The 26,361-nt window shown below is 39.5% G+C and overlaps 1 protein-coding gene across 1 annotated transcript in view; it reads left to right on the top strand.

Moving 5' to 3' along the window:
* Nucleotides 1-26,361, top strand: part of sdk1b (sidekick cell adhesion molecule 1b) — a 276,164-nt gene that overhangs the window by 196,571 nt on the left and 53,232 nt on the right. Inside the window, exons 16-21 of the mRNA XM_088419820.1 lie at nt 5,889-6,029; nt 8,326-8,507; nt 12,179-12,294; nt 18,188-18,383; nt 21,324-21,422; nt 23,640-23,831. Of these exons, the coding sequence (XP_088275946.1) occupies nt 5,889-6,029; nt 8,326-8,507; nt 12,179-12,294; nt 18,188-18,383; nt 21,324-21,422; nt 23,640-23,831 (926 nt within the window). The remainder of the gene's footprint in view (nt 1-5,888; nt 6,030-8,325; nt 8,508-12,178; nt 12,295-18,187; nt 18,384-21,323; nt 21,423-23,639; nt 23,832-26,361) is intronic.

Below are 26,361 nucleotides of genomic sequence, written 5' to 3'. Positions count from 1 at the left end.
GAAAACCTGACTTGAAAAAAATAACTAAAATCTGACGTTCCCCCAGGAGTACAAGCACCCAAATTTTCAAACCACTGCCTGAGACAAAGGTGACTTGCAGGATCCTGATCATTCAGCATGCAAAATCTCTTAAACATGACTTGGCGCTCTTAGATGAACCCCTTCTAATGAATGTGATTTACAGCACATTGCAACACTAACTGCTAACTTCGCCGGGCAATTAGTGAGGCGGATATGCACATTACATCGCGCGTTATAACAATATTTGATTGCTTGTTACTTTTGCTTCCAGTCATTTTACATCTAAATAAAGTTGAATTGATCGCCCGTCAGTGTTGTTCAGACACAGTGGTGAAGGGCGTCCCATCATTTGCGAGGCGGCTGACAGTTAAAATGAAGTGTTAATTGTTTCAGTCACACGTTTCGGTTCTGTTGATTTGTTTGGAAACATTCGATTAACCTTTGAGATAACATCGGGGGATTATCGTAATCATCCTGTTCGCAAGTCCATGATCTCTATTTGCATACTTGCTTATTAATGTTCTGAATCAATATCATTAGAGTTTAAGACAATATTAAATTGTCGTCGTTTTTGGACATATTTTGGACATTTTTGGGAGCTGATTTTGATTAGAAAAACTGAAGAACTTTGAAGGTTCTGCTGTTGTGAAATTACTATTAGCGGACGAGGCGGCGGAGCGAGATGATCCCGCCTGACCTCTCGATTCCTCCTCCAATTTCCTCAAATGGCCTGATCACCTTCCACTTCCCCCGCCATTTTGGCAACCTTTCACTTTTTGTCCATCATATCCTTTGCCCTCAATTATATCATCTTTCACTTGTCTTTCCCCTTTTCTCTTCCTTCCTGTTAACCCCGCTCGGCGTCCATCGCTGACCCGACGCGCCCTCGCTACTGATTACGGTTCCCAAACCCGTTGAGGCGGAGGGGAAGAAATGATAAAAAAAATTTTTAAAAAACTCGCGCAAGCTGGCCCAGCCTGTGGCTTTACTGTAAGCTCTTCAGCTTACATAATCAGCGGCGTATGTGTCCACTCACACAAGCATCGCATTTGTCGCTCGGCTTAGGACGCACCACAACATCCGTTGGCCTTTTCCCTGGCACGGATTACGACTTGCCACATCTCCCTCCTGAGTGATGATGCGCTCAGTTACAGAATCATTAGTGGTGTGTGCGGATATGTGGGAAAAAAAAAGTTTAAGAAGTTTCAGATGCGCGTGAAATCGGTGGAAAATTCGCTATGCTGAGAGACCATATGAAATTTCTCCTTTATTTCATTTTTGCATGACTAGTTTTACCAACACCACACATGTTTAAAATATTTAAACTTTGAATATTTGTACAGTTACACTAGTGGTTCCCAATTTTTTTTCCAAAGCAGTTATTAAATAAAAAAATAATAGACTTAAACTCATCCTCAAAAGAAAACTGTCAGATTTCTTAAACTTTGCAAATACATTTGTAGTGTTATCTCAAGGTGTATTTTATTCAACAGCTCTAGAAGTTCGATCTTGTGGTCTCATCTGTTTCATTTTTGGCTCCATAACTGAAAAATAACAATACGGCTATGGCCATCAATTTTGCTATAGAATGTTTATAAGTACGCAAATATCATCAGCCATTCAGCCACTAGGTGGTGCACCAAGACAAGCCATGCAGTTTATGTCAAGATGGTCTTTGCAGGCGCTGCAAAATTGTCGAAGCTCCGCTTTGAAAAAAATAAATATGAGTTTATTTTTTTCACTCATTTTTAAATTGGAAATGATCCTAAACTTTTTTTCCCCATTTCCAGCAAAGCAATTCTGCACGAGTCTGCAAGAAAGGTCTATTTAGATTCTAGAAAATGGTTCCAATGGAGCTTCAAGGAATATATTTTTAATCAAACTAGTATCAAAGTAGACTTGACGAGGTTGATTGTTTCGGAATAACAATGTACTCGTGCCCTCCCCCATTCGAGAACCACTATTTTGAATGATATCATTTGTCTAATGAAAATTAGCTGATTTAATTGCTAACATGTAAAATTGCTTTTTAACACAGATAACACACAAACGGAATATGCAAAAATACTCACAGGCATATATTTTAAGTATATTTGAGCCTTTAAATTGCCCCCTCTTGTTCTTGCTGTTCATTATGCTGCAACATGTGCTATAAATCTTCATGCTGCCTAGCATGTTGTAGCACAAAATTTAATGGCGAAAACTTGCAAGTCTAAATTCTGACTCATTTGTACACTAGGGGGTTTCGAAATACTTCTTTGTCAACAACTTTTATCCAATGAAATTTGAATTAAAGTCAAATAATGACTTTGTTAATAGTTTTCATTTTATTGCCCGAATATCGTGTTTTTGCACCATGGACCCGTTTTACGTTTGATGGCTCGACATAAACAACAAATGATGAAAAATACAACTCAGCGTCATGGAAACCGGCTATGCTATATGTAACATTTGACAATGTCACATATTTTTGGACCGAAATCGACATTAGCGCGCCAAGCTAGCATACGCACACGCACAAGCCGTTGCACCCTACGGCGAAAAAACATGTCGTGAATTGCCTTCATTCCCGCCCAAACCATTTAAGAGTAAATATTTCACATCAAGTGGGTTCAACACGGGGACGTTAACTTCGCGCAAACACGAGTCGTAAAGCCCCAGCCGCTTCGGAGGCGCCAACACTTTCCCACACAAATATACATAACGGCGTATGCTGCTTCAAAACAAGAACTCGGGCTCATAAATTTGTCTGAACGCTGGTTGACACACTCTATCTGTCCCCTGCTATTAAGGAAAAGAGGATGGATTTTTGGAGGAGATGAACATTTTATCCGTGTGTGCGCGTGTGTGTAATTCCCCACACTGCAGGAATTAGCAGAAGTTTCTATCTGTGTCATCCTCCCCTATTTAATGCCCACATGCTTTCCTCACACCCGATCCACATTGCGTATCGACTTTTAAATGAAACGCTTGAGTCGACCGCAGCTCAAAGGAGGTGGAAAAAAATGCTGGTTTATTGCGCGGAGGAAATGCCGGGCAAATGAGGGCACGGGATATTTAAAAGCAAAAAGTACCTAGAGACATGTAAACTGGGCGGAAATGTATTTAAGATAGTGCTGTTACCATCTAATCATTTGGAAATTATTATATCAATTATTCAGTCAAATAATTAGGGGATCCCGCTTTCAGTAATTGTTATATACTTTACATGCAAATTTTTAGACACCAATAAAAAATATGCCTATGCTAACCGTTAGCAATCGCCAAGCCAGGTAGCCATTACCATTTAAAGGGACAGTGTGTAAAATTTAGACCATTTTTTTATTAAAAAGTAATAAATTAAATGATTGTAAATGTCAAAAACTTGCAAATGAATGTGTTCTTAATAACTAACAATATGTTTTAAATATAATCATAGGTCTAGTTATCAATAAATGATATTACATGGTGGTTGGCATGTCTCTGGAGGCAGCCATGTTTGTTATAGCTCCAGAAAATGTTAAACGCAGCACCTGCAGCACTTGCTGCTATCCGTACTGAAAAACGCTTAATCTATCCCTATAACTCATTCAATCCTAAAGACATATTTATACGTTTTTCACGGATCTAGAATCTAGACACTCACTCCCAGGTAATTAATATTTCCCCCCCCCAAAAAATGTGTTACGGTGTAATCGATTAATTAGTAATGGAAAAGTAATGGATTCCTTTTTTACATTCGTATCAAGTACTTTGATTACAAAACGAATTTATTTCTCTAGTTCTTTACTACTTAAAATAATTGATTATTTAGTACTTAATTACTTAAAGTAATCAATTACCTAGTGCATTAAGTACGAGCCGATTTTAGTCTCTCCTTTTGCTAAGCATTTGAAACTTTTTGAAAAAAAAATGTAAGTATATGGGACTGATTATCCGGGCTCGTGGAGGACAAAAAATGAAAATATGTGTTTGGGATTGAATGAGAGCAACAAACACTAATATTTATCTCACTAATACATAATGTTATACGTACATAGCTAATATTGTCCTGAAAGTCACTTACAGACGATGCCTCAACAATATTCCCTGAGTATACTTGAGAATGGAGCTTTCTGTTAGATACTATGAGGTCAAGAACTTCCTGTTCTTCTTCTTCATCCTCTTAATGAGTAGACCGAGCTTGTTTCCTGCTTGACTGCCCCCTGCTGTTTAAAATTTGAATACCCTATTTAAAACTCTGCAATGGAGTGGGATTTCACTGTAATTTCCATTTCTTGTTCCGCGATTGTCATACATTTACTCCTTGCTTTGTCGGTACCCTATCAAGGCTCTATTGTATGTGGATGGGAATGCCGCTTTGCTTGGCGCGTTGCGGTTGGCTAGAGATTGTCGATGGAAAAATCAAGTGACGAATGCACAAAACAGATGTATGAAAGCTTGTGAAATTCATGGTAATTTGTGACAGCTATACACTAAGTGCTCTTTTGTCGTCTGCCGCCAGGGCATGGAAGCACACTAGGCAATCTGCAGTTGGCGGTCGTAAAGAGCCCGTGTCAGCGCCAACAGTCCCGGGGGATGATGGCAAAAGCACTTCCATCATCATCGGCTGTAGCTGTAGTTGTGATTGTTTGAAATAAATGAACAATACTGCAAGACAAGGAAAACAAATGAAATGCATGGCGCTGCAAGACTGAAACAGATGAATGAGGAATTGGGTAATGATACATGAATACTGCGTAAGATGTGAGATGATTTGTTGTACCAAGTCGCAGCTGTCTCGCACTTCACAAGCAAATGTGGTCATTCGTTAGCGATGGGCATGCTAATCATCTATTTATCCGGTTTCCCTAGTGGCCAAAATTCAACATTTCATCCAAAACGTCTCTTCCAGTTGTGATTTCATTCGATTTTATTCAAGATCCCCATTGGCTAGTGCCAAAGTACCGAGCTCACAAGTGTCAAAGACACTTATAGATTACTTTGATGTATAAAGTATTTGATTACTTTTGTACTTCATTACGTAATTGGTTATTTGAACGCTTAATTCGTTTAGTGGATAATTCGTTACTTTAGTGCTTAACTCTTTGGGTGCCGAGCTTTATTGGAAAAGGAAACGTCTAAAGGGACAGTATTTTTAGCATTTTCACACACCTTTCAAGGCCAACAGAATATTGTGTGCTATGTCTATGCAAATATGGCTGGTATCATTTGAAAGATTTCCATTCCATACTTTGAATTGCATGTATTTAATAGCCGTGTTATAGGTGTGGAAACACTGCCATCCAACGGTCAGAGTTAGCACCACAGCGCTCAATGGGCTTATATTAGATATGCATTAGTCAAGGGTGTCAGCTCCTCTCCATAAAAAATATATGTGACCAGAATTTATTATTTATTATTGTTATCACTATTTTAAAAGACAAGAATTCTCATCCATTTATGTATCTGGAGTATCAAATAAGAAGAAATATTCCATTTTGTCATTTTCCCTCGACTGGAAATGACATCGCAGTTGCTCTTGGTTCAGATAACCAATCACAGCTCAGCTTGCGAGCAGCTTGCAGCTTGCGTCACGTAGCCAAACTAAAAAAAAAAAAAAAAAACATGAGCTGTGAGTGGTCATTACTTGAATGACTGTGATGTCATTTTCAGAGGAGAGCAAGTGGCAAAATGGCCACCCCCTGAGATTGGTTGAAACATGTTGCCTTTGTTTACATTCCGCCAATGCAATATTAATCAGAATGCCATGTCAAGACTATTGGGGGTGCATTAAACATATTTTGTGTCACCTCCTCTTTTAATAATCAAAAGATAGCGTAGAAAATAGTAGTTACCATTCCTAATAAATATCTCTTTTCCCTGTTTTATTTTGTTGCCTATTTCAGATTGATGCTGAGAGAGGAGGCGCCGAGTGCCCCTCCCAAGAACATCGTGGCCAGCGGACGAACAAACCAGTCCATCATGGTCCAGTGGCAGCCTCCTCCAGAACCGCAGCTCAATGGGGTCCTCAGAGGATATATGCTCAGGTACAAAGTCTCGTCGCCGAAAGCGTAAAGATCCGGCACCTTCTGTAACTTTTCAAAAGTAGCGGGACAATTTGGAGGCTATATGTGCCGACCCTGTTGGCCCAAGTCGGCCGAGGTAGGCTCCAACTCACAAACGACGCTAATGAGGACAAACCGTGAAAAGATAAATGGACGTCTTGTACAATCGGGTAAACACTTTGAAAAGCTATTGTCCTCTGTATAGGATTTTTTTTTCTATCCGAAATAACGTGCACTTGTTTTAAGGGCTACAGGAGGAATGAGGAATAGATTCCTTGTCTGTATCGTGACTGAGAAAACAATAGTCGGCCGACGGAGAAGTTAACTTTCACCCTGTAATTGAACTCCACGTTAACGACATGGCCAGCTGCATTCCCTAATATATTATATAGCGGCTTTACAGTATACATTTTTAAAAAACTAATCTCAGTTTATGGAAGGCATTATATCACAAGTGGAAGCTAGTGCATTAGCTGCTGTAAAAAATCTTCCACTGAGTTTACACTAATGTATTATTCATGATCACATGCTTGCAACACGCTCGTATTCATCTAAAAAATAGTGTTGTGAAAGGCGCTCTTTTTTTCTAATAAATATTATCACTGCTTTATTTTCCTGAGCAGGCTTGCGTGTTTGCATTGTTCCCTGCGCAGTTACATTACAATAACATGGATTCACAATCTGCATAATAAAACGGCAAGTTTGTCTGGAGTTTGTCAGTCAGGATCTGGAGGTTCCACAAGATCTTGGCCTTGTTGTTCTCAAGCGCATTTGGTAAATTAGCCAGTGGTTGTGCCCTGGATGGTCTTGGAGCAGGAGACCATCCCGAAGGTGGGATTAAGAGTGAAACAAAGATCCAGAATGGAGCTTCCTGTTAGACACTATGAGGTCAACAACTTCCTGTTTTTCTTCTTCTTCCATGGTGTCTGCCATTTCTATTCCTTTGACTTCTAATTTATATTTGGGACAGTGATGTCTCACCTACCACTGGTAGCTTCCGCTTGATATCAGCCACTGCTTCAATTTGCTGATGTTCCATGACCGACCATCTGGCTCCTTCTTACTCAGCGTTTTGTGAGGCACTAAGATCAGGTCCTCTATCAGAGGATTGGGATCTTTAAGTTTCTGCTTAGTTTTGCGCTGATCTCCACGGAGATGTTGAATGTTTTACCAGAGCCATCCATCCAGTTTGGGAGGTACTGACGCCAATTCCACGACAACTACTGGCAGCACTGTTGTCTTTGCCATACACACTTTCTCTAGTTCTTCCTTCATTCCTTGGTATTTCTCCAGTGTTGTGTATTTATGGATCTGGAAGATCTACAGCATGTTTGCTCTGAATCACTTTTGGAGATTCATTGTATCTTGATTCTGGGATCTAGTCCATATTTGGCACAGATGCTCCAGTACACTAGTCCACCACTTGCCTACTAGCATATCACATCCTGCTTTCCTTCAATATTTCCTTGCCACGGTATGTTTTCTTGATTTCAGCCACTTCAATTTGTCTACGACAGTCCATCTGGCTCCTTCTCCCAACTGCATTGTTCAGAATCAAAAGCGCTACTTTTTGGTATCCCTATAAATACAGTGGCAATACATTCATGTACAGTATGTAATGTAAGGATGTAGAGTGTACCCCTGCTGTCACAAGGCTCCCTCTCATGAAGAAAACCATCATGATAATTGGGTCCATGTTTGGCAAAATCGTCTTAAAAAACAGAAGCATTTTTTCTCCGTCCTTTGTCCCCCTTTCCTAATATGTCACACTTTGCTATCAAAATGTCTTCTGCTCATCTGCATATAATTGTAGCTCGTGTTTTTAATCCTTATGAATTTACTCCACTGGCTTGTTAGGGCTTCACAGGACATTGGGGTGGGCCTCCCGCCTCTGCCCTCGCCTCGATTATCATTTCTTTTTATTTTGCCAGCTTGTCATCTCCTCACCTCCGCTTTCTCTTCTCTCCTCTGCCCTGTTCACCTTCCACCCGAGCACCGCTCAGTTTATCTCCCCGCCTGCCGAAAAACATCCTGTCAGTGGCGCCCCCACTGGATGCATGTGCGCCCCTCAGGATGACTCATAGAACATCCGCCAAAGTGCTGAGTCAGCCGCTCAAACAGTCATGTTACGCTAAAGAAAACATGTATTTATCCCATTTTTTTATCATATTTATTATATGTTTCAAAGCAAAATGCAGATCCTTCAGAATGACTTAAAGTAACCGAAAGTAAGTACCTATGACGTGGCTCACCAGAGTGTGTTTTGTTGTGTGTGAAGGTACCGTCTAGCAGGACTTCCAGGTGACTACCAGGAAAAGAACATCAGCAGTCCTGAGACCAACTATTGTTTGCTGAAGGAGCTGATCATCTGGACACAGTACCAGATCCAAGTGGCTGCCTACACCGGCGCCGGCCTGGGTGTCTACAGCAGTCCCGTTACAGAATATACTCTGCAAGGAGGTCAGAACACACGAAAGAATCACGTTTATTCCGATCAATGTCTTATCGGGATCTTTGTTTCATTATTAACCGCATCTTCGGGATGGTCTCCTGCTCCAAGGCCATCAAGGGGACAACCACTGCCTAATTTACCGTAAATTTTGGACTATAAGCCACTATTTTCTCATGCTTTGAACCCTGTGGTTTATAGTTCAGTGCGGCTCAGCTGCGTTTTTTTTTTTACTAGCCACTAGAGGGCAATCTTACAGTTATTTATTTTTTTAAAGGGGAGACAGAGGAAGATTCCATCAAAATATTGATTTTGAGTTTAAACTGCTATTTTATTTTATTCACCACCAAGTGGGCCCCTCTCTGCTAGTAACCAAAATTAGGCATTTTCCTGTTGTGTTTGTGCAGTATTTTAACTCTCAGAATGTGTCTACGATGTCGAAAATATGCTGGTGCTCTTGATTCTAAATGAGCAGGGAGGTTCAGTCTGTGATGAAGACATGATGTTGTTGTAACCGGGCAGTTTGAAAAATAAAAAAAAGCTACAATTTAAAACAAAAATTTCAAAAAGCTTTCCATGCACCGATTTTCTATCCGATGAAACCTGCGGCTTATAGTCTAGTGCGGCTTAAACATGGGGGGAAATTGTTCAATTTTTTTGTCTGTGCGGCTTATACGCCGGTGCGGCTTATAGTCTAAGAAATATGGTATATTTACCGCGATTGGACGATCACACATCAATAAATTTGTCTTTACGGGAGTTCGGCGGCCCTAGGTGGGGGCTAGGCTCTGATTATAACCCGCTTTGGTGGTGTTCATTTCCAATCGGTACGCTCGTCAGTCAAAGTTGTAAAAGCCAGAAACATTAACGCGCGATGTTTTTCAATTTGTTGTTTTCCATCTCAAGTATTTTGTCATTAAAAGCGAGCCGTAAACCCGCCGGTCATCACTTTGGAGGGCTTTATGGACTCCGAAACGCGGCCCATTAACGCAATCGGGAGGGCGTGGACGGCGGTAGATGAGTCACGTTCCGTCTTATGTGAAGTTGCATTTTTCTCCTGCTGCTGCTCTCCTCTCCGGCGCTCTGGCATACGTGCATAGTGAGATTTCCCTGGAGGACAGAGTTTAGTCTTTTATCTGGAGCTGCGAGCTGCCAGGGTTAAGAAGCCGGGCCCCGCGAGTGCACTCAGCATGGCAGGGGGGAAGAGAGCATCTTTAGCATCAATTAATCTCCGTCTCGCTCGCTCTCCGGCTCCCGTCTCTTTCTTAGCCTACGCTCCACTTTTCCCATTTTTCACCGGCGCTCTTTTCTACGGGCTCCCTTACATGATATAAAAGGGCATTCCCATCATGCGCCCGTGCATTATCACACTCCAGCTTACCCGCGCATCAGCGTAAACCTCTTAGCGCGTAATCGTCGGAACGTTTTCCGCACGCTCGTGTCCCCTGAACCGTCTTCCGTCCGACCACTCGGGCGGGCTCCGCGTAAGACAAAATCTTACTCTTCGGAACATGTTAGCCGTATTAATATCCGCTTCAGCTGCCGTACTTTCAAATGAAACTCAAAATAAGTCTTGAAAATGAGGTGGCATTTAAATGGTGCGTCCCTCGGCGCCTCTACTTAATCACTGTCTGCTCAAAACACTTTTCTGTTTTGATCTTAAAAGTTTCCGCGCGCTTTGCAAATGAGTAGCATTTTCTCTTGCGGTCTTGATGGAATCAATGTGTTTGTTTGTGTTTCTTTGTGTTAAGGGACAATAAGTCGTTTGTGTTTGTGATGTGAGGACGCGCCAATCAAAATTTTCAGCCTCTGACATGCTGATCACGAGTTGTATAGATTTTTTTTCATTTTTTTTTTTCATAACCAACACCTTCAATACAGCATTCCAACAGTAAGGACCTCTGAGAAAATACAAACAAATCGGTTGTCTCAAAGTAAAATGAAAAGCCTGTTTCGCACATTTCGCAGCAAAACTTTTTCAGACCACTGCGGAGGGAGATGAGATCGGTAGAGAGCTTATTTATTCTTTATTTATTTTAGGGGAACAGCCAAGCATAATCCGCCCAAATCAAAGAAATGGGTGGACTCCAATCAAGCACAATATTCAACTTAAACTTCAGAATGAACGCAGGCATTTATATGAAACATTTTCAATCATTTTTCAATTTATGGCAAGATTTTTTCATATGTACTATAGTCAATTTCTTGCTAAAACAAAAATATGAGCTTCCCTAATTGGTTCAATTTAGGAATAGGGTACCTCTGACTTCTACCGTAGGCCTCGGAAAATGTATGTACAACATTTTATATCTTTGCACTCTGTTTCAACTGAATTTAATCAAACTGCCAAAATTGAAACATAAGCTAAGACGCCTGCTAGCTAAAAGCTGAGCTTACATATTATGCTCCATGTCGGAACTTGGTACATCATTGTAGTGTACTGAAAGCCTTTAGAAATATACATACAGCATTTTCTTTTTTTAAATATTCTTTCAACTAAATTATGACCATATCACCAAAGTGAACTTTGCCTGCTAGCCAAAAGCCGAGCTTACCTAATGTGCTCTTGGGAACATGTTACACCAAAAAATCTAAATACATATACAGTGGACCCCAGTGGACCCCAGTCATGAGAAATGGAATCGTAAGGCGGGCAATAGAAACATATGCTAATTAGCTAATATGTATAAAACCCAAAATCTAAATTACATATTAAAAATTAGTAACACAATAGTACAGTAAGTGGCCATAATCCTTAGCAAGCGTAGCCTAGCCTAGCCTAACCTAGTCTAGCCTTCTTCATATTTCTTGATTATCTCCAGCTTCGTTTCCATACCAATCATTTTCTTACTTCTTCCTTTAACATCACTAGCAATCTTTGGACCCATGGCTAACCAATTAAAGTTGGAATTAAGCCCTAAAATGCACAATAAAAACAATATTGTAAGCACTCACATGAGGATCAAGTCTTTTGCATGTCAGCAGCTTAGTAACACCGTGACGCCGACCAATAGCAGAGCAGCCTTTTTATGCAGTGACGGATTTTGTGACGTATTAGCATGGTGCGACACTGACTGCCAAGTTTGAACTTTGTCATTTTTGTTTATGCCATAAAGCGGGAAAAGAGGGGAGGAAAAAAAAATGTTGTATTTCACTTCGTAACGTGAAAAAAAAACGTAAGCCAGGGACGCTGTAACCCGGGGGTCCACTGTACATGCAAATCTTTCCAGACTGTTCTATAATAGTGAGATCGAACCAATGCATTTACCTCATTTCTATTTCCCCGAGGTCACTAGGTGGACATCGTGTATGATAAAATCTCTTCTCATCAGCCCTGCTGATTCTTACATTACTTTTAATTCACTTTATCATTTGCGGGCCAATGCTATGCAAAATACATGAATGCAAAATTAAAATGGGATTTCTTAATGAGAGGTCTTGCCATTTTGCAGGCCAAAATTGGTTATTTGCAAATTAGGAAGTAATGGCTACTCTAAATGGAAAAGTTATCAGTTAATTCTCCTTTAGGAAGGTATTTACAACCCAAACATTATTTATTATTCTTGGTTGCCGTCTTACATTTGTGCAATTTGTATTGCATTTCTGATTTGCGCGTCTTTTACCTTATTCTGCCGTCACAGCTAATTACGGTGTGTGTATGTGCGTGTGTGTGCGCGTGTAGTTCCCACAGCTCCTCCGCAGGAAGTGGAAGTTGTCGCGATCAACTCCACCACCATCCGCTTCACATGGAACCCGCCGCCTCAGCAGTTCATCAACGGCATCAACCAGGGATACAAGGTAAACACACCGCAATACCCCCAAAGCCGAGATACAGTAAAAGTCAAAATAAAACTTTGAAAATGTTTATGATGGAATTTACTTTTCAATTCTGAGGATGTCACCGTCCGGCTCGATGCTGCTTTCAAACTTAGAAACCTTATTAAAAGCGATATTTTAATAATATTGAGGTCACAAGCATAACCCCCTTTTGGCCCGGATATAATGATACAGCTCATAATTTTGTAATATATTTATAAATTTATAAAGGTTATTCAATTTTTTAATAAGCTACCTCGGACTTTTTATTCACATTCACAAAACTTTATTCCTGTTATTCACGGGCATTATTTGGGGTTAGCGATGTGTCGAGAATGTTAATAAAAGTGTTATGCGCTGGTGCCTTGCGATATGAGTGAGTTTTTGTTTTGCTTTCTTTTGTTGCTTAGTCTTGAGATAAACTCAAGTCAACACACCTCACAATTTCCAGCAGTTTGGCAAATATTGAACAATGAATCCAAAAAGCTTTCAAACTGCTCACTGCTTTCCCCAAGTTGAAATGCATTGGCAAGCTAAAATACGGTAACATTTTACAGCTAAAAGTGGCTAAATAAGAGGAATATCCCTTTAAAAGGCACAATGAAGTACCGTATTTTCCGCACTATAAGGTGCACCTAAAAGCCTTAATTTTTTGAAAAAGCTGATGGTGCGCCTTATAATCCGGTGCGCCTTATATATCGATCAATATTGAGATTGGGATCGGTAGATGGAAATGAAGTGCTAAATTAAGCTTTACCTGTTTCTTGGTTGCTCATATTGACATTGAGTTATTATGCAAAACAAAGTTTAGCGTTATTATTTGAGTTATTATTGTTATTATTACTATATTGTGATTGCACTGGAGGAAAGGTTCCCTGATATAAATGTAGCACTACATGTTATACCTTGATGTTAAAAAATAAACTGTCACGGAAATACTAATAAATTAAAACATAAGACAGTTATTTATTCATTTTGGGAGTGAATGGAGTCGTCTACTACTAATAAAGTTCTTCTACTGTTGCGCCTTATAATGCGGTGCGCCTTATATATGGAAAACGTTTTAAAAGATGTCATAAATTGGGGGTGCGGCTTATAATCCGGTGTGCCTTATAGGGCGAAAAATATGGTAGTTAGTACCCATTGTAAGCATGTTTTTTTAATCATGCACCTATCCAGAATTCAGACACTATTGCAAAATAAGTCCGGCTCACCTGATTCTCAGAATTTTTTGAATATATTGAGGGGGAAAAAAAACTCAATTTGCCTGCATGGGTGTGCGTGTGTGAGTGTGTGTGTATGCAGACGTGCACCTTCCTCCACAGCTGAGCGATTACACTCAATAAGTTGGTGAACCACCAAGTTTTAAGTTCGCTTTGTTCAAATTCCCGATTTTTGCTGTGATGTTTTACTCATCCGTCTGTCGGGGTTGTAAATCATCAGCGCTCCAAGCAAAATTTGTCATTGGGACAGCGAGACAATATTTTCCGTCATAAAGTTAATCTCACTTTAATGAATCCAGTCATTTGTATCAGCTCGACAGCGCTGATTAAAATACGCTTTTGATGAATGGATAAGTATATAATAAATTGGGAAAAGTGTTTTTCTTTCTAGCCGCCTCACAATTCTGTGGTTGAAATTCAAACTCCAGACATATGCAGAGGTTTTTTTTTTTCCCAGGTGGAATTGCCTGCGGTAACTTTAATTGTAATCAAGAGAAATTGAAAAAAACTGAAAATGTTAATTAATTTCAAGACCTTTTGAGCTTATTAACACATAAATAAATTTATACAGTCAAGTAGGAATTTCTGTTTAACATAATATGAAGTGTCCTGGGTTTTTTTCTTGTCTTGCACTACATTGCTATGCATACAAAAAATAATGCCAGACCTAATTAAAACTAAATTAAAATAAAGTAGATAATATAGCTATTAATCGAATAAAAAAATAAAAATTTCCACTTCTTCATTTGAAACTGGCATCATTACAAATTAATGTGCATGAAATTAAAATACAATTTATAGCACAGGTGTCAAACTTAAGGCACGGGACCCAATCTTTGAGGCTGTAGTATCAGATATGAAAAAGTGGTATCAAGCCATTTCATACGTGCAATATTATTATAGATCGAGTTATGAGTTGTATATTTATTTATTTTTATGAATTTATAAAAAATAAAATACAAATCAACTCAAATTCTCTCTATTAGGATCATTTAGACCAGTGGTGTCCAAACTAATACCCGGGGGCCATTTGTGGCCATCTGTCCATTTGTAAGAGGAGCAGATAATGAAATTTGCTATTAATGAAGTTTGATTTATACACTGCAGAGCTTTTTTACACATGCAAGACTTGTTACTATTTACAAGTACACTAGTGACATTTTTTGTTACTGATGATGTACTCTGGTTGTCTCCCATGTTAAACTTTGACATGTCATTATCATCTGGGTGAAATTTCAGCTCCCTGGTGTCTTTTTTCAATGATTTCCCTTTTATACAGAAGTAACTTTGATGCAAAGATCAAAGGATCGGACAAAACACCGTACAAAGTTTAAAGGGCGTGGCTTAGTGAGCGATCCAGTTAGTTTTATTTTCGACATTACTTCCATACTTAAAAAGTTATTATCTACCAAATGAAGAAATTTCAGAAAGAAAGACTTCATCAGTCTTAATTGCGACTTTTCGCCAAAAGTTTTCATCAACAACTTAAATGCGCCACTGACCTCCATTTAGGGAGAACATTAGCGACACCCGGACACGTACGAGTGGCCGTTTTTCTCCACGCCTCAGGGTGCCGCAGTGCAGCCAGGCCTGCCGTGGCAAGATAAGGCCTTCTATTGTCATTTATTATCGCCATGGTACAGTTTTGGGCGCAGTAAAAGAGTGCTGATTTGGCACCCTGAGCATCTGATGAAAGTCCTTCCGCCACATATTTTTGTCTTTTTTTTTTTTTTTTTTCCTTCTCTCTCAAAGGGTGCCAAAAGGGATTGGTCCCACTGTTGCTATAGTTACATGTTGATTCTGGACTAGAGACAGGGCTAGTTCAATTCACTGAAGAGTACTGGTCACAAGCAGGTGCGCAAATCACAGCGTTGCCATTTTTAACGGGCCAAGTTCACCTTTAAAAGTCTCAAAGCCGCACGCCTCCGTTTTTGACTGTACCGCTGACAAAAAAAAAAAGTCCACATCACAGATGGACCTACTACTATACTCAGAGATGTCCAAACGTTTTCCTTCCAGGACCCCATTAAACAAAATGGAAACATGCAAATATGTGATCAATATCTGGGATCTGTTATCAAAAAGAAATAAGTTCATTATTAATAAATATTTGTCCACAAAAAATAATTAAAATAAAGTGTCAGACCTATTTTCAAAATGATATAATTATAAATATTTTTCTAAATAAATACTAAATGTAAAGTGTCATCTTATGTGAGTACAGAAGAGAGTTCAAAAATATACGTCTTTCATTTAATTATTAATAAATATTTGTCCACAAAAAATAATATATATAAAGAGTCAGACCTGTTCTCAAAACGAAATAATTATAAATAAATATTTGTACACAGAAAAATGTTCAACATAAAGCAACATTCTTTTATGATTACAGTAAGGATCTGTTGACAAAAATGAAACATTAACTTAGTTATTAATAAATATTCATCCATAAGAAATAATCAACAAAGTGTCAGACCTTTCCTCAAAAAGAAATAAGTATAAATAAATATTTTTCCACTGAAAAATACGCAACTTTTGGGATGATAGTCGAGATCTGTTCACAAAAATAAAGGCTACCCCCTAAAAAAAAATAAAAAATAAAATGTACATGGACCATCTTAACAGCATCTCAATTCAATTCCACAGAAATGATTCAATTATTGATTCATCAATGGACTAAACTGAATTACGAGCTCGGTTTCACAACAAATCAAACTCATTATCCGTAGCACCGCAACGTTTAAAATTGTTATCATCCATACTTCCAGCCATGAAATTGATATAAAAAATGCCCAGAGCTTTTTTTTTTTTCTTTCAGGTGACTCCATCAAGTAGCATAATCCTAACTATAACGATAGACTAAATCGACGCGCGGAGATTAAAGTTGTCGACACGCTGCCGGCTATGGACACGGTAGCTCATAATTAATAATTTGGTTTTCAAAGAGACTGCTTAAAGAAATACATGCTGCGATGAGATGGAATCTAATAGGTTCCCCTAGAGGGAACGTGCAAAGAACCCCTTGCTCATTATTTATACTACTTGCTATTTTCGCCTTATCAACACAGTTTGTCCATGTAATCGTTGATTGTTCACACCTGAAAAGTGTAATTAAGATATCTGGACCGGCCGTGAACGCAATACGTCTCGGCTCAGAAACTATTACTCACCGCTTTGATTTGCTCTACCGCCGCTAGTACAATGACGAATGTAAATGTGCACCCGCTAGCAATATAGCATTAATGCATCATTTAGATTTCCATTAGAATGCTATTTTCACACGCGGAGGGATCGACCCGCCCGCTAATTCATTGTCGGCGGGCGGGCAGGTGGAGAGATCCGATTGGACAGATGGAGCGGCGAATGGGTGTGAACCTGTGAAGCCAGCAAGCCAACTTAGGAAATACTCTCGCCGTTATAGAAAATGCGCTTTGCAGTAAAGTCTGATGTGTTTTTATCTGAAATATTACAGGCGTAAAATGTTCCTATTTCCATTATAGAACAGTGGAGGTCGTTTTGGGGCGGGTGGGTTCACTTTTTAGTTTGCTAGAACCGCTTTAGTATTTTTCCGAGAACAAGTCGAGTTTTTTATTCCTCATTTTCAGGGGGGTCAATTTATGACAGCTTAACTCAAAACAGACCGTTTTTCCCCACGTATCTTTGTTGAATAACATTCATTCGAATGCAAAATAAGTAAGTATCATGTCATATACAAAGTTTAAAATGATTATGTCTACTTCTAATTCAATATGGTACGCATTCGTTTTATAGCGTTTGCGTAGAACATCACAAAAATGAACTTTTGTCAAACATCGCCTCATTGCCTCTTTGTTATCAAAAACAGGCGGACTTTGATGCATTATGAAAAGGAAGAGATGGCTTGACTTGTCCATTCAAGATAAAAATGCGAGAGCAGTGGCATGCATGGATGTCAGTAGGTGGGGGTGGAAAGGCAAAATTCCACACTTGTCACTCGGGTAAAGAAAGCTTCAGCAAAGCATTTCTGGAGCAAACAAATTTGATTGGTCTAAAAATGACTACCCGTGGAAGAGTAACAAGGATGTCTCAACAATCGACGAGGACATAGGAGAGGATGTCGGGGTGTTAAATAGGAGAAGCTATTTGGTGTGTCAGAACATGTTGATGACTTTTTTTGACAAATTAAAATTCAGCTCTGTAGAACCTCCCCCCCCTTTTTTTAAACAGACATCAGGTTGAACTCATGTTGTCTTATTTATCGCTGATTCCTTGTGAAGTCAAGTTTATTTGTATAGCCCTGAGTCAGCGCAGTCTTAAAGGGCTTTGCAGGTTAAAAATAAGTCATACAGAACATTATAAATACACAACAGCATCCCCTGAACAAAGCTCACAGAAGAAGAGGGAAAAACTCAAAAACCCCATCTGGGAAAAATAAGAAACCTTCAGAGGGGACCGCAGGTGGGAGGAGCCCCCTTCCAGGCTCAACAGCTTGCACTAGATAGTCAGGTGACTTGAGAGTCATAGAGTTTTTTTCGTCCCCACCTATTTCGGACTCTGTTTTCGGGAAAATCCACTTTTAAAATACTTCAGACCGAAGTATAAGCTTATAAAACATCAAAACTGTTGGCAGTCTAGATGAAGATTATTAACGTTTTCACTTTGTACTGCTGTAGCTGCTGGTCTGGCCGGAACAGGCAGCGGAGGACGTCACCGTGGTAACCATCACCCCGGACTACCCCAGCTCACGCCACACAGGCCTGGTCAGCGGACTGAAGAAGTTCACCTGGTACTTTGGCTCCATCCTTTGCTTCACGACACCCGGAGACGGACCACGCAGCCCCCCCACCATGCTCCAAACACATGAGGACAGTGAGTATACACGAACTGGAAAATCATTCTTTTTTTTTTTTTTTTGTCACGTTTATAAACATTTCTGTCTGTAAATTGTGGTTACTGCACTGAAGCTGCACAACTGTTGATATCTTTAAAATGGGCAGTGATGATTTTAGTTATTTCGGTATAGTCATTGAACAGATTAGTCTGTAAATGTTGCTATATATTATGTTTACTTGTTTTTGAAAAAAGTAGGATTTTGAATCGAAATGTCCGAAAAATTGAAATCATTTTTTTTCCTAAATTCATTCAAAAATCAACATTAAGTGTCCTATTTTCGATCATAGATAAACATTTTTCCACAAAAAATAATCAACATAAAGTTTCAGACCAGTCCTCAAAAAGACATAATAATAAATTAATATTTGTCCACAGAAAAACACTAAGCATAAAGCGTCCTCTTTTGGGATTAGAGACCTTTTCACAATAATAAATGATTAACTTAATTATTCATTCAAATTCGTCCACAAAAAATAATCAACATAAAAAGTGTCAGACCTGTTCTCAAAAAGAATTATCTATAAATACTTGTCCAATAAAAAATATTAAACATAAAGCGCCCTGTTTTAGGATTACAGTAGAGATCGCTTCACAAAAATAAATTAACTTAGTTATTAATTCATATTTGTCCACCAAAAATAATCAACACACAGTGTCTGACCAGTTCTCAAAAATAAATAATTATAAATATTCTTCCACAGAAAAATACTAAACATAAAACGCCCTCTTTTGGGATTACAGTAGAGACATGTTCACAAAAATAACGTAATTATTAAGAAACAATTGTTCACAAAAAATAATCAACACAAAGTGTCAGACCTGTTGTCAAAAAGAAATACATCTAAATAAATATTTGTCCACAGAAAATATTAACGATAACGCGTCAACTGTTGGTCTCTTTTCATTGGGCAGTGATGATGGTAATTATTTTAGGAACAAATATGTATGTAAATGTTACTGTATATTATGTATACCGCACTGAAACTTGTTTTGGGAAAAAAAAAAGATGCAAATTGAATGTCATAAAAATCACAATACAATGTTTTCCGAATATCGTTCAGCCCTCATATAGTTTCTATTACTGCCCTCTAGAGGCCACAAAGAACAGCACAACTGTTATTTTCAGCGGGCAACGTCGATTTGACTTATTTCAATGACAAGCACGGTCACGGATTAATTTCAAAAGTCAAGTCTATAATTGCATATGTATTTTTTCTTCAGACGCGCTTTTGTTTACAGCCGACCGTTCCGCGGACAACCACGATAGCCCGAACTTCTCCGGCGCCATTCGCAAGTACGCAAACGGCACTGTCAAGTAAACACAATAGCCAACGGCGGAGAGACAAGCCATTAGGAGCAAGCAGCAATTATTGAGAGGGAGACCGCTTTGAGAAGCCACGCATGCACACGCAGATACGCACATGCATAAACACACACAAACACACACACGCATGCACGTAATCGTTGACAGGCATCGATCGGGCGCTGGGCGTGTTGCGGGGTTAACGGTGGGTGTAATTCTTGCTTGATGATGGCTTTGTGTGTTTTTCTGCGTGTGTGTTTGTGCCAGTGTGGGTGTGTGTGTTATTGAACGTCTCAGCTGAATAGCTTAATCGCTCTGCTGGGAGAGGAGCTTAGAGAGCCGTAGATGAGATGAAAAATGGCCGCCGCGCATGGACAAGCGTGTGTGTGCGTGCGCGCACACAGCAGTGGTCAATGGCGGCATGATTGGTTGCCGGAGCGATAATAGCATGTGCAGACACGCCGCAATGCTATGTGTATTTTGGGCTTCTTGCTAGCTGATTATAATATTCTTTGACTTCACGTGGCGCCAAACTTTTTCCTCTGAAGGCCGCATACCGAAAAATAGAAAGATGTAAAGCCCACTTTTTTTTTTACTTTAAAAAATGAAACATTGTAGAAATCGATTGATCAAGCAAGTAATTATATGTTGTGTTTTTCAACCTTTTTTGAGCCAAGGCTAGAAAAATCTTGCTATATGGTAATATAGTGATAGTATAATAATATGCAAAATATTGCATAGATTGTCCAAACATGACGACTTTCAATAAGCTACAATGCCGTCCTTTCTGAATGCTTGCAAACGGGAGGTTGAGAGGTACACCTTATAGGTGTCAAATTGAGCCCATGTCTGGCTCATTTACTGCCATTCAAAATTGGAAACCCAATTTTTTTAGTATGCGTTCCCCCAATTTTTGCATGAATCCTTTTAATGGCAACTTGCGAACGGGGCGCTTTAGAAATTTTTGTGTTGACACCCCAAAACTGCCGGGTGGCGCTAGTAGCCAACTTATGACAATTACAAGCCTTTCAATGACTTCGATAATTGGCTTAGCCTGGACTCCCATAATGCAATATTCTTCAAAAGTCATAATACTCTATGACATAAATCTTCCTTTTTCAATTTCAGAAATATACAGGGCAGCTAGCATCTAATTAGCACTTCCGCATCACCATTAAGGGACCCAAGTTTGAATCCAGCTGGCTTTAGTCATACTTTTCAAAGTCTTATAAAAAGTCAGTCAATGCATCCAATGACAAATGTCTAAATAATTTGGGCTTCCAATCAATCTATAAAGACTGACATATAGTATGAAGAATGATGAAAGTGAGATTACTCTGATTACAATAAATGATCCATTTAGTCCCTTTGGTTTACAATATCTAATCAAATAACTTCTGTCTTCCATTTTAGTGCTTGGTATGCCAATGAATCAAAATAAAGAATAAACCTGCTCTCAGTTTTCAATCTTGACTTGGGTGACAAAAAATCATACAAAAAAAAAAAAAAAGAAAAATACGTGTGTTGAGCTGCTCATAAATTAAGGCACCACATTTTTTTTTTTTTTTTCCCAAAATCTGCCCAGTGACAAATGACGTGTATATGTTCAACAGCACCTGGGCCAGTCCGTCATTTGAGTTTCACCAAAATCTTGGACACATCTGTGCAAGTCAGCTGGGCGGAGCCAGAAGAAAAGAACGGCATTGTTATCGGTGAGTTTGTCGCTTAATGCTAATACCGTAATTCCCAACACAATGCGCCCTGAAGCATAATCTTTTGTGGCCTTGGGAATGTTTTCCCAAATGTTTGGCTTAAGCTGTGCTTCTCAAATAGTGGGGTGGGCCACCCTGGGATGGGGGGGGGGGGGGGGGTGATGCCACGGGGGCAAGGATAACCCCAGGGAAAAGTCTTTTTTTTTGTATGTGTTAAATATAATTGCTCTAAAATACGATTTTTCATCTTTTTTTTAGGTTGCATGCACTTTGATGGATTTTTTTTCTTTTTTTCAGTTTCAGATGAAGCTATAACTCGTATAAACGCTGTAAAAAATAATTAACAGTTGTTGAAAGTTGGTTTATATTGCTTTTTTTATGTTAAAAAGAATACAAGTTTAGGTATACTTACACAATGTTTATAGATAAAGATCTTATTTATAGTAATTGTGTAGAGTGGGGGTAGGGGCACAAAATGTTATTTCTTTCCTTGTGGGGGCTTTGCAAGATATAATTGAGAAGCACTGGGCTATAGGAATTTGCTAAAATTGGCTGATACTTAATTAGTGAAGCATTATAGTTATTAATAACTTTAGTCCATAGGTACATAAAGGAATTACTTCAGGTACCATAAAGGTACATAAAGGAATTACTTTAGGTACCTATTTTGAGTAATTAGATAGTAAAGCAGCCAATTACTTTAGGTAATTGATTACTTAAATAATCACTGTTTACTTACTCGGATTACTTAAGTAATCAATTCCTCTACTTACTTTATTACAAACCTATGGTAACTGATTACTTTTAGTACCTTAGCAGCAAAAGAATAATTTAGTATATCATTTAGTATTGGCCATTTTTAGACTCTTCTGTAGCCAAAAGTGGGATGAAAAGTATGAATAAGTATATGGAATTTCTGGACATAAATGTAAAAAAATGTCTTTGGGAAAGAATGAATTAAGCATGAACTTTTAGAAAAATAAAATAAAGGCGATTGAACTAGAGGGTGATTGGTCCATTTGACGACTGCTCTCACTTGCAGAGAATATCTTCTTTGTGGGCACCAGCGCGTTCTACTGACTGAAAGGGTGAAACTGAAATCTAACCCTGCCTTTATGGCACAGTTATGAGTATATTTTGTAACTTGATTTGTGCTCAGCAGATATGCAGCTACGCTGAAACGGCGCAACAGACAGACTCACCTATCGTTATCTCTCGGCGCAGACCATGTTTTGTCAACTTCTTTTTATAGGCCACCGCTTCCCTTTGGCAGGAATGGTGCAACAAACAGATACCTGTCAAAATCCCCCCCAGCGCACGCCATCTTTTGTAACTGCTTTGTGTCGGGCGGAAATTCCACTTCACGGTTTTCTATTCACCGCGACCACCATGTAATGGCAGAGGGCTTCGGCGGCACCCCCATATTTGTCTTAGCCACACAGCAGGGTGTGAGAGGACTTATTCAATCAAGGTCACCTCGCATATTATTCTTTTATCCTCCACCTGCTTTTCATCCCGTTTCTGGTGAGCAGAGGGACTCGCAAGGGACGGCGCATTCTCTCCTGGGCTTCACGAAAACACAGGAATATAGCTTTCACGCACGTTTGAAGTTGCCAGACTGTGATGTAAGACTGTGAAGATGTGATGGGTCAGAGACGGATTTAGACTGTAGTTACTTCGTCCTGCATTCCAGAGTTATTTATTACCGTAAATCCCCAAATATAGGACGCATCTCGGTGTAGGACGCAGGATCGTCCAATGCTCAGGATCGACTCGGACGTGGGTTCAGTCTGCCTGCTTCTTTTATTTAAAACAATGTCCTAAGAACCTCTGCTAACACTAGCTTATGTTAGATACAACAGGCCTTTAATTATAGGGTCAAACTCTGGTATATTCTATGTTACCGTGTATAGTACACACCAACAGTTTGACGACTGTAGGACGCACCTGTGTGTAGGACGCAGGATCGTCCAATGCTTAGGATCGACTCGGACGTGGGTTCAGTCTGCCTGCTTCTTTTATTTAAAACGATGCCGTAAGAACCTCTGCTAACACTAGCTTATGTTAGATACAACAGGCCTTTAATTATAGGGTCAAACTCTGGTATTTTCTATGTTACCGTGTATAGTACACACCGACAGTTTGACGACTGTAGGACGCACCTGTGTGTAAGACAAGCAGACAAGCAGCCTTGTAATCACCACGTGTGTCCCCTAGGCTACATGTTGTGGTGGGAGGTGTCCGGCGTCCAGTCCAGGCGTGAGGAGCAATCTTTGTCCAACTCCACTCTTCAGTACCAGCTCACGGGCCTTACCTCCACCACCACGTACACACTGAAGGTGGCCGCCCTCACCGCTGCTGGGCGGGGCGTGGTCACCTCATCTAACATCTCCACGGGCGTTCCTCCAGGTATGACAAAAATTGATTCAACTCATATTTGGTTTTTCAAAAAAAAAAAAAAAAACATGTCTGAGGTTTTTTTTTAACATTATATCAGGTAATCACTATATTCTAATTGTCATTTTAGCTTCAGCATTTTATTTCAATAACCCAAAACTACATTTTGCTATATATACCTTTGTCAAGCGTGTGTGTGTGTGTGTGTGTGTGTGTGTGTGTGTGTGTGTGTGTGTGTGTGTGTATATATATATATATATATATATATATATATATATATATATATATATATATATATATATATATATATATATATATATATACTGTTCTCAACCACATTGAGGAGTCAAGAAATTGATGGTATTAAGGCTTGATAACATTTTTTGTTCATTATTCCCACATAATGTTGATGATTAATCTGCCGTGCAGGAAAAAAAAAAAAAAAAAAGCTCTGAATATGGGTATCTTCTCATACGTTTGACCGGTATTGTCTATTTTAATTTAAGGGTCATTTCATCAAGCCTAACCAGTATTGAAGGTGTATTATTCACCATTTTGTATTCACGTATAAAGCTATACCACAGGCTGCGATAAAATGTTTTCATATAAAACATTGTACTGTAAAACTTTTTTACGAGGAAAAAACTGGAACCAAGAGTGACAATGTCCCCATTCCCATATTCTTAGAGGAAGCTTTTCAGATGCCGGTTTGAATTTGCAATCATCGTTCACACAGCTCAACCTCCGTTAACACCTGACCAAAACTCACATCATCAAAAGTTGCAAAGCCCATTCTAATTTTAATTTTTGTTGTTAATTCGCTGACTGTCTCATGTCCTCAAGTGAGGGTCATATTGGCTGCGCATGACTTTGCATGAATCACCCGCCTTACTCAACCCGGCGCACGGAATTTGTGATTTTCAGCATCTCAGAGACAACTTCACTTCGGTGCGCCTGCTGCGCGAGTGTGATTGCACTCGTTCAGATCATCAGCAGTCATTCTACAAGCGCGCTAACTCTAAATGTCGGACGGACGAGAGGTCATCAAGACTCCCCCCAAAAATAACTTAGTCGAAAAAGTATAATGAAGCAGGAGAAAATTTCTCCTCAAGGCGGTGAGACTCAAAAACGAGCGCGAAAGTGAAACCCGGCTCGTACGGCGGGATTTTTGTCTGCGTGTGTGCTAACGCTTTGTGATGACTAATTCATGAATAAAAGCAGGACGAGCGCGAGCGAGATGAATGCAGACAGTTCTTAGATTCACAGGATATTCATTAATTCATGAAAGCAAAACTAGTCAAAGAAAGACAGGGGCCAAAGGATTAAAGATGCTCAAACGGAACAAAAGAACGAACAGAGAGACTTGGGATTCCTGGATTCTTATCTGCTCTCGCTATTCATGTATTCATGAAGTCCGCTGCATTTGATCATTCATCACAGCCAGTCACCTGGTGTCAACATCATCATCACAATACCGGCTTACAAGTTGTCCTTTTGTCGTACGTATGCGCTCGCCGACAAAGAATCCCCCTCTGAAGTCTTTTTAATACTTATCCATCCGACGAATGATGAAATATATATTCGGGGCGATTCCAATCTGTATTCCGCCACGTCGGCAAAAATTCGCCGCCGCTGCCGAATCGTACGGATCAGCGCTGATCACGGGAGACCACTTAGAGCGTCCGAAGATATCAAGTATTCGCCCAACATAGTTTGAAGTGCTCGCTCTTGTTGAGATTGAGGGAGGCCATCCACCGCAAAATGGAATGAGATTTTTTTTTTCTTTTCACTTCGCCCGCTGACATTTTATTAACAGAAACAAGCTTGTACATATATTGCCAGTGTTCCGCCTGCCAGGCATGTTTCCAGCAGCTGTCAGTGAAGAAGCCGGCTAACTTTTAATAGTTCTTTCTGCTTGTGTAAATTAAAAGCGTATCATTGATATGTAATGTGCACCAGCTGATAGATGGCAAAAAAAAAATCATAGGTGCACTGAATGGCTTTGAATTAAATAAGCCGTGCAAATGACATATTCGTTGCAAATCGTCTCACGCTAATTTTACGTTGCGCTCACTGGCCGTATCATGAGGTGCATCTGCTTTTAATGACATCGCATAGATCTGTAATAATAATGATGTTTTGAAACAAACTGCAATAATCTAACTGTGTATTACCGTATTTTCTGCACTATAAGGCGCACCCACAATTAATGACATATTTTAAAACGTTTTCCATATATAAGGCGCACCGCATTATAAGGCGCAACAGTAGAAGCAGTCCAACTTTATTAGTAGATAACAAAGCAGCTTTCTGACAACTCCATTCACTCCCGAAATGATTAAACAACTGTCTTGTGTTTTATTTTATTAGTATTTCCGTGACAGTTTATGTTTTAACAGCAAGGTATAGCATGTAGTGCAACATTTATATCACCGGTGTCAAACTCAAGGCCCGGGGGCCAGAACCGGCCCGCCACATCATATTATGTGGCCCGCCAAATGCTGATTTGATTTGAAGTTTCTAGCTAAACTTGCAGATTGTC

Source organism: Hippichthys cyanospilos, chromosome 7 (genome assembly GCF_059441005.1).
Source record: "Hippichthys cyanospilos isolate Australia breed blue-spotted pipefish chromosome 7, RoL_Hcya_1.0, whole genome shotgun sequence".
Classification (NCBI taxonomy): Eukaryota; Metazoa; Chordata; class Actinopteri; order Syngnathiformes; family Syngnathidae; genus Hippichthys; species Hippichthys cyanospilos.
Note: the sequence above shows the minus strand (reverse complement) of the source record. Positions and strands in the feature narration are given on the sequence as shown.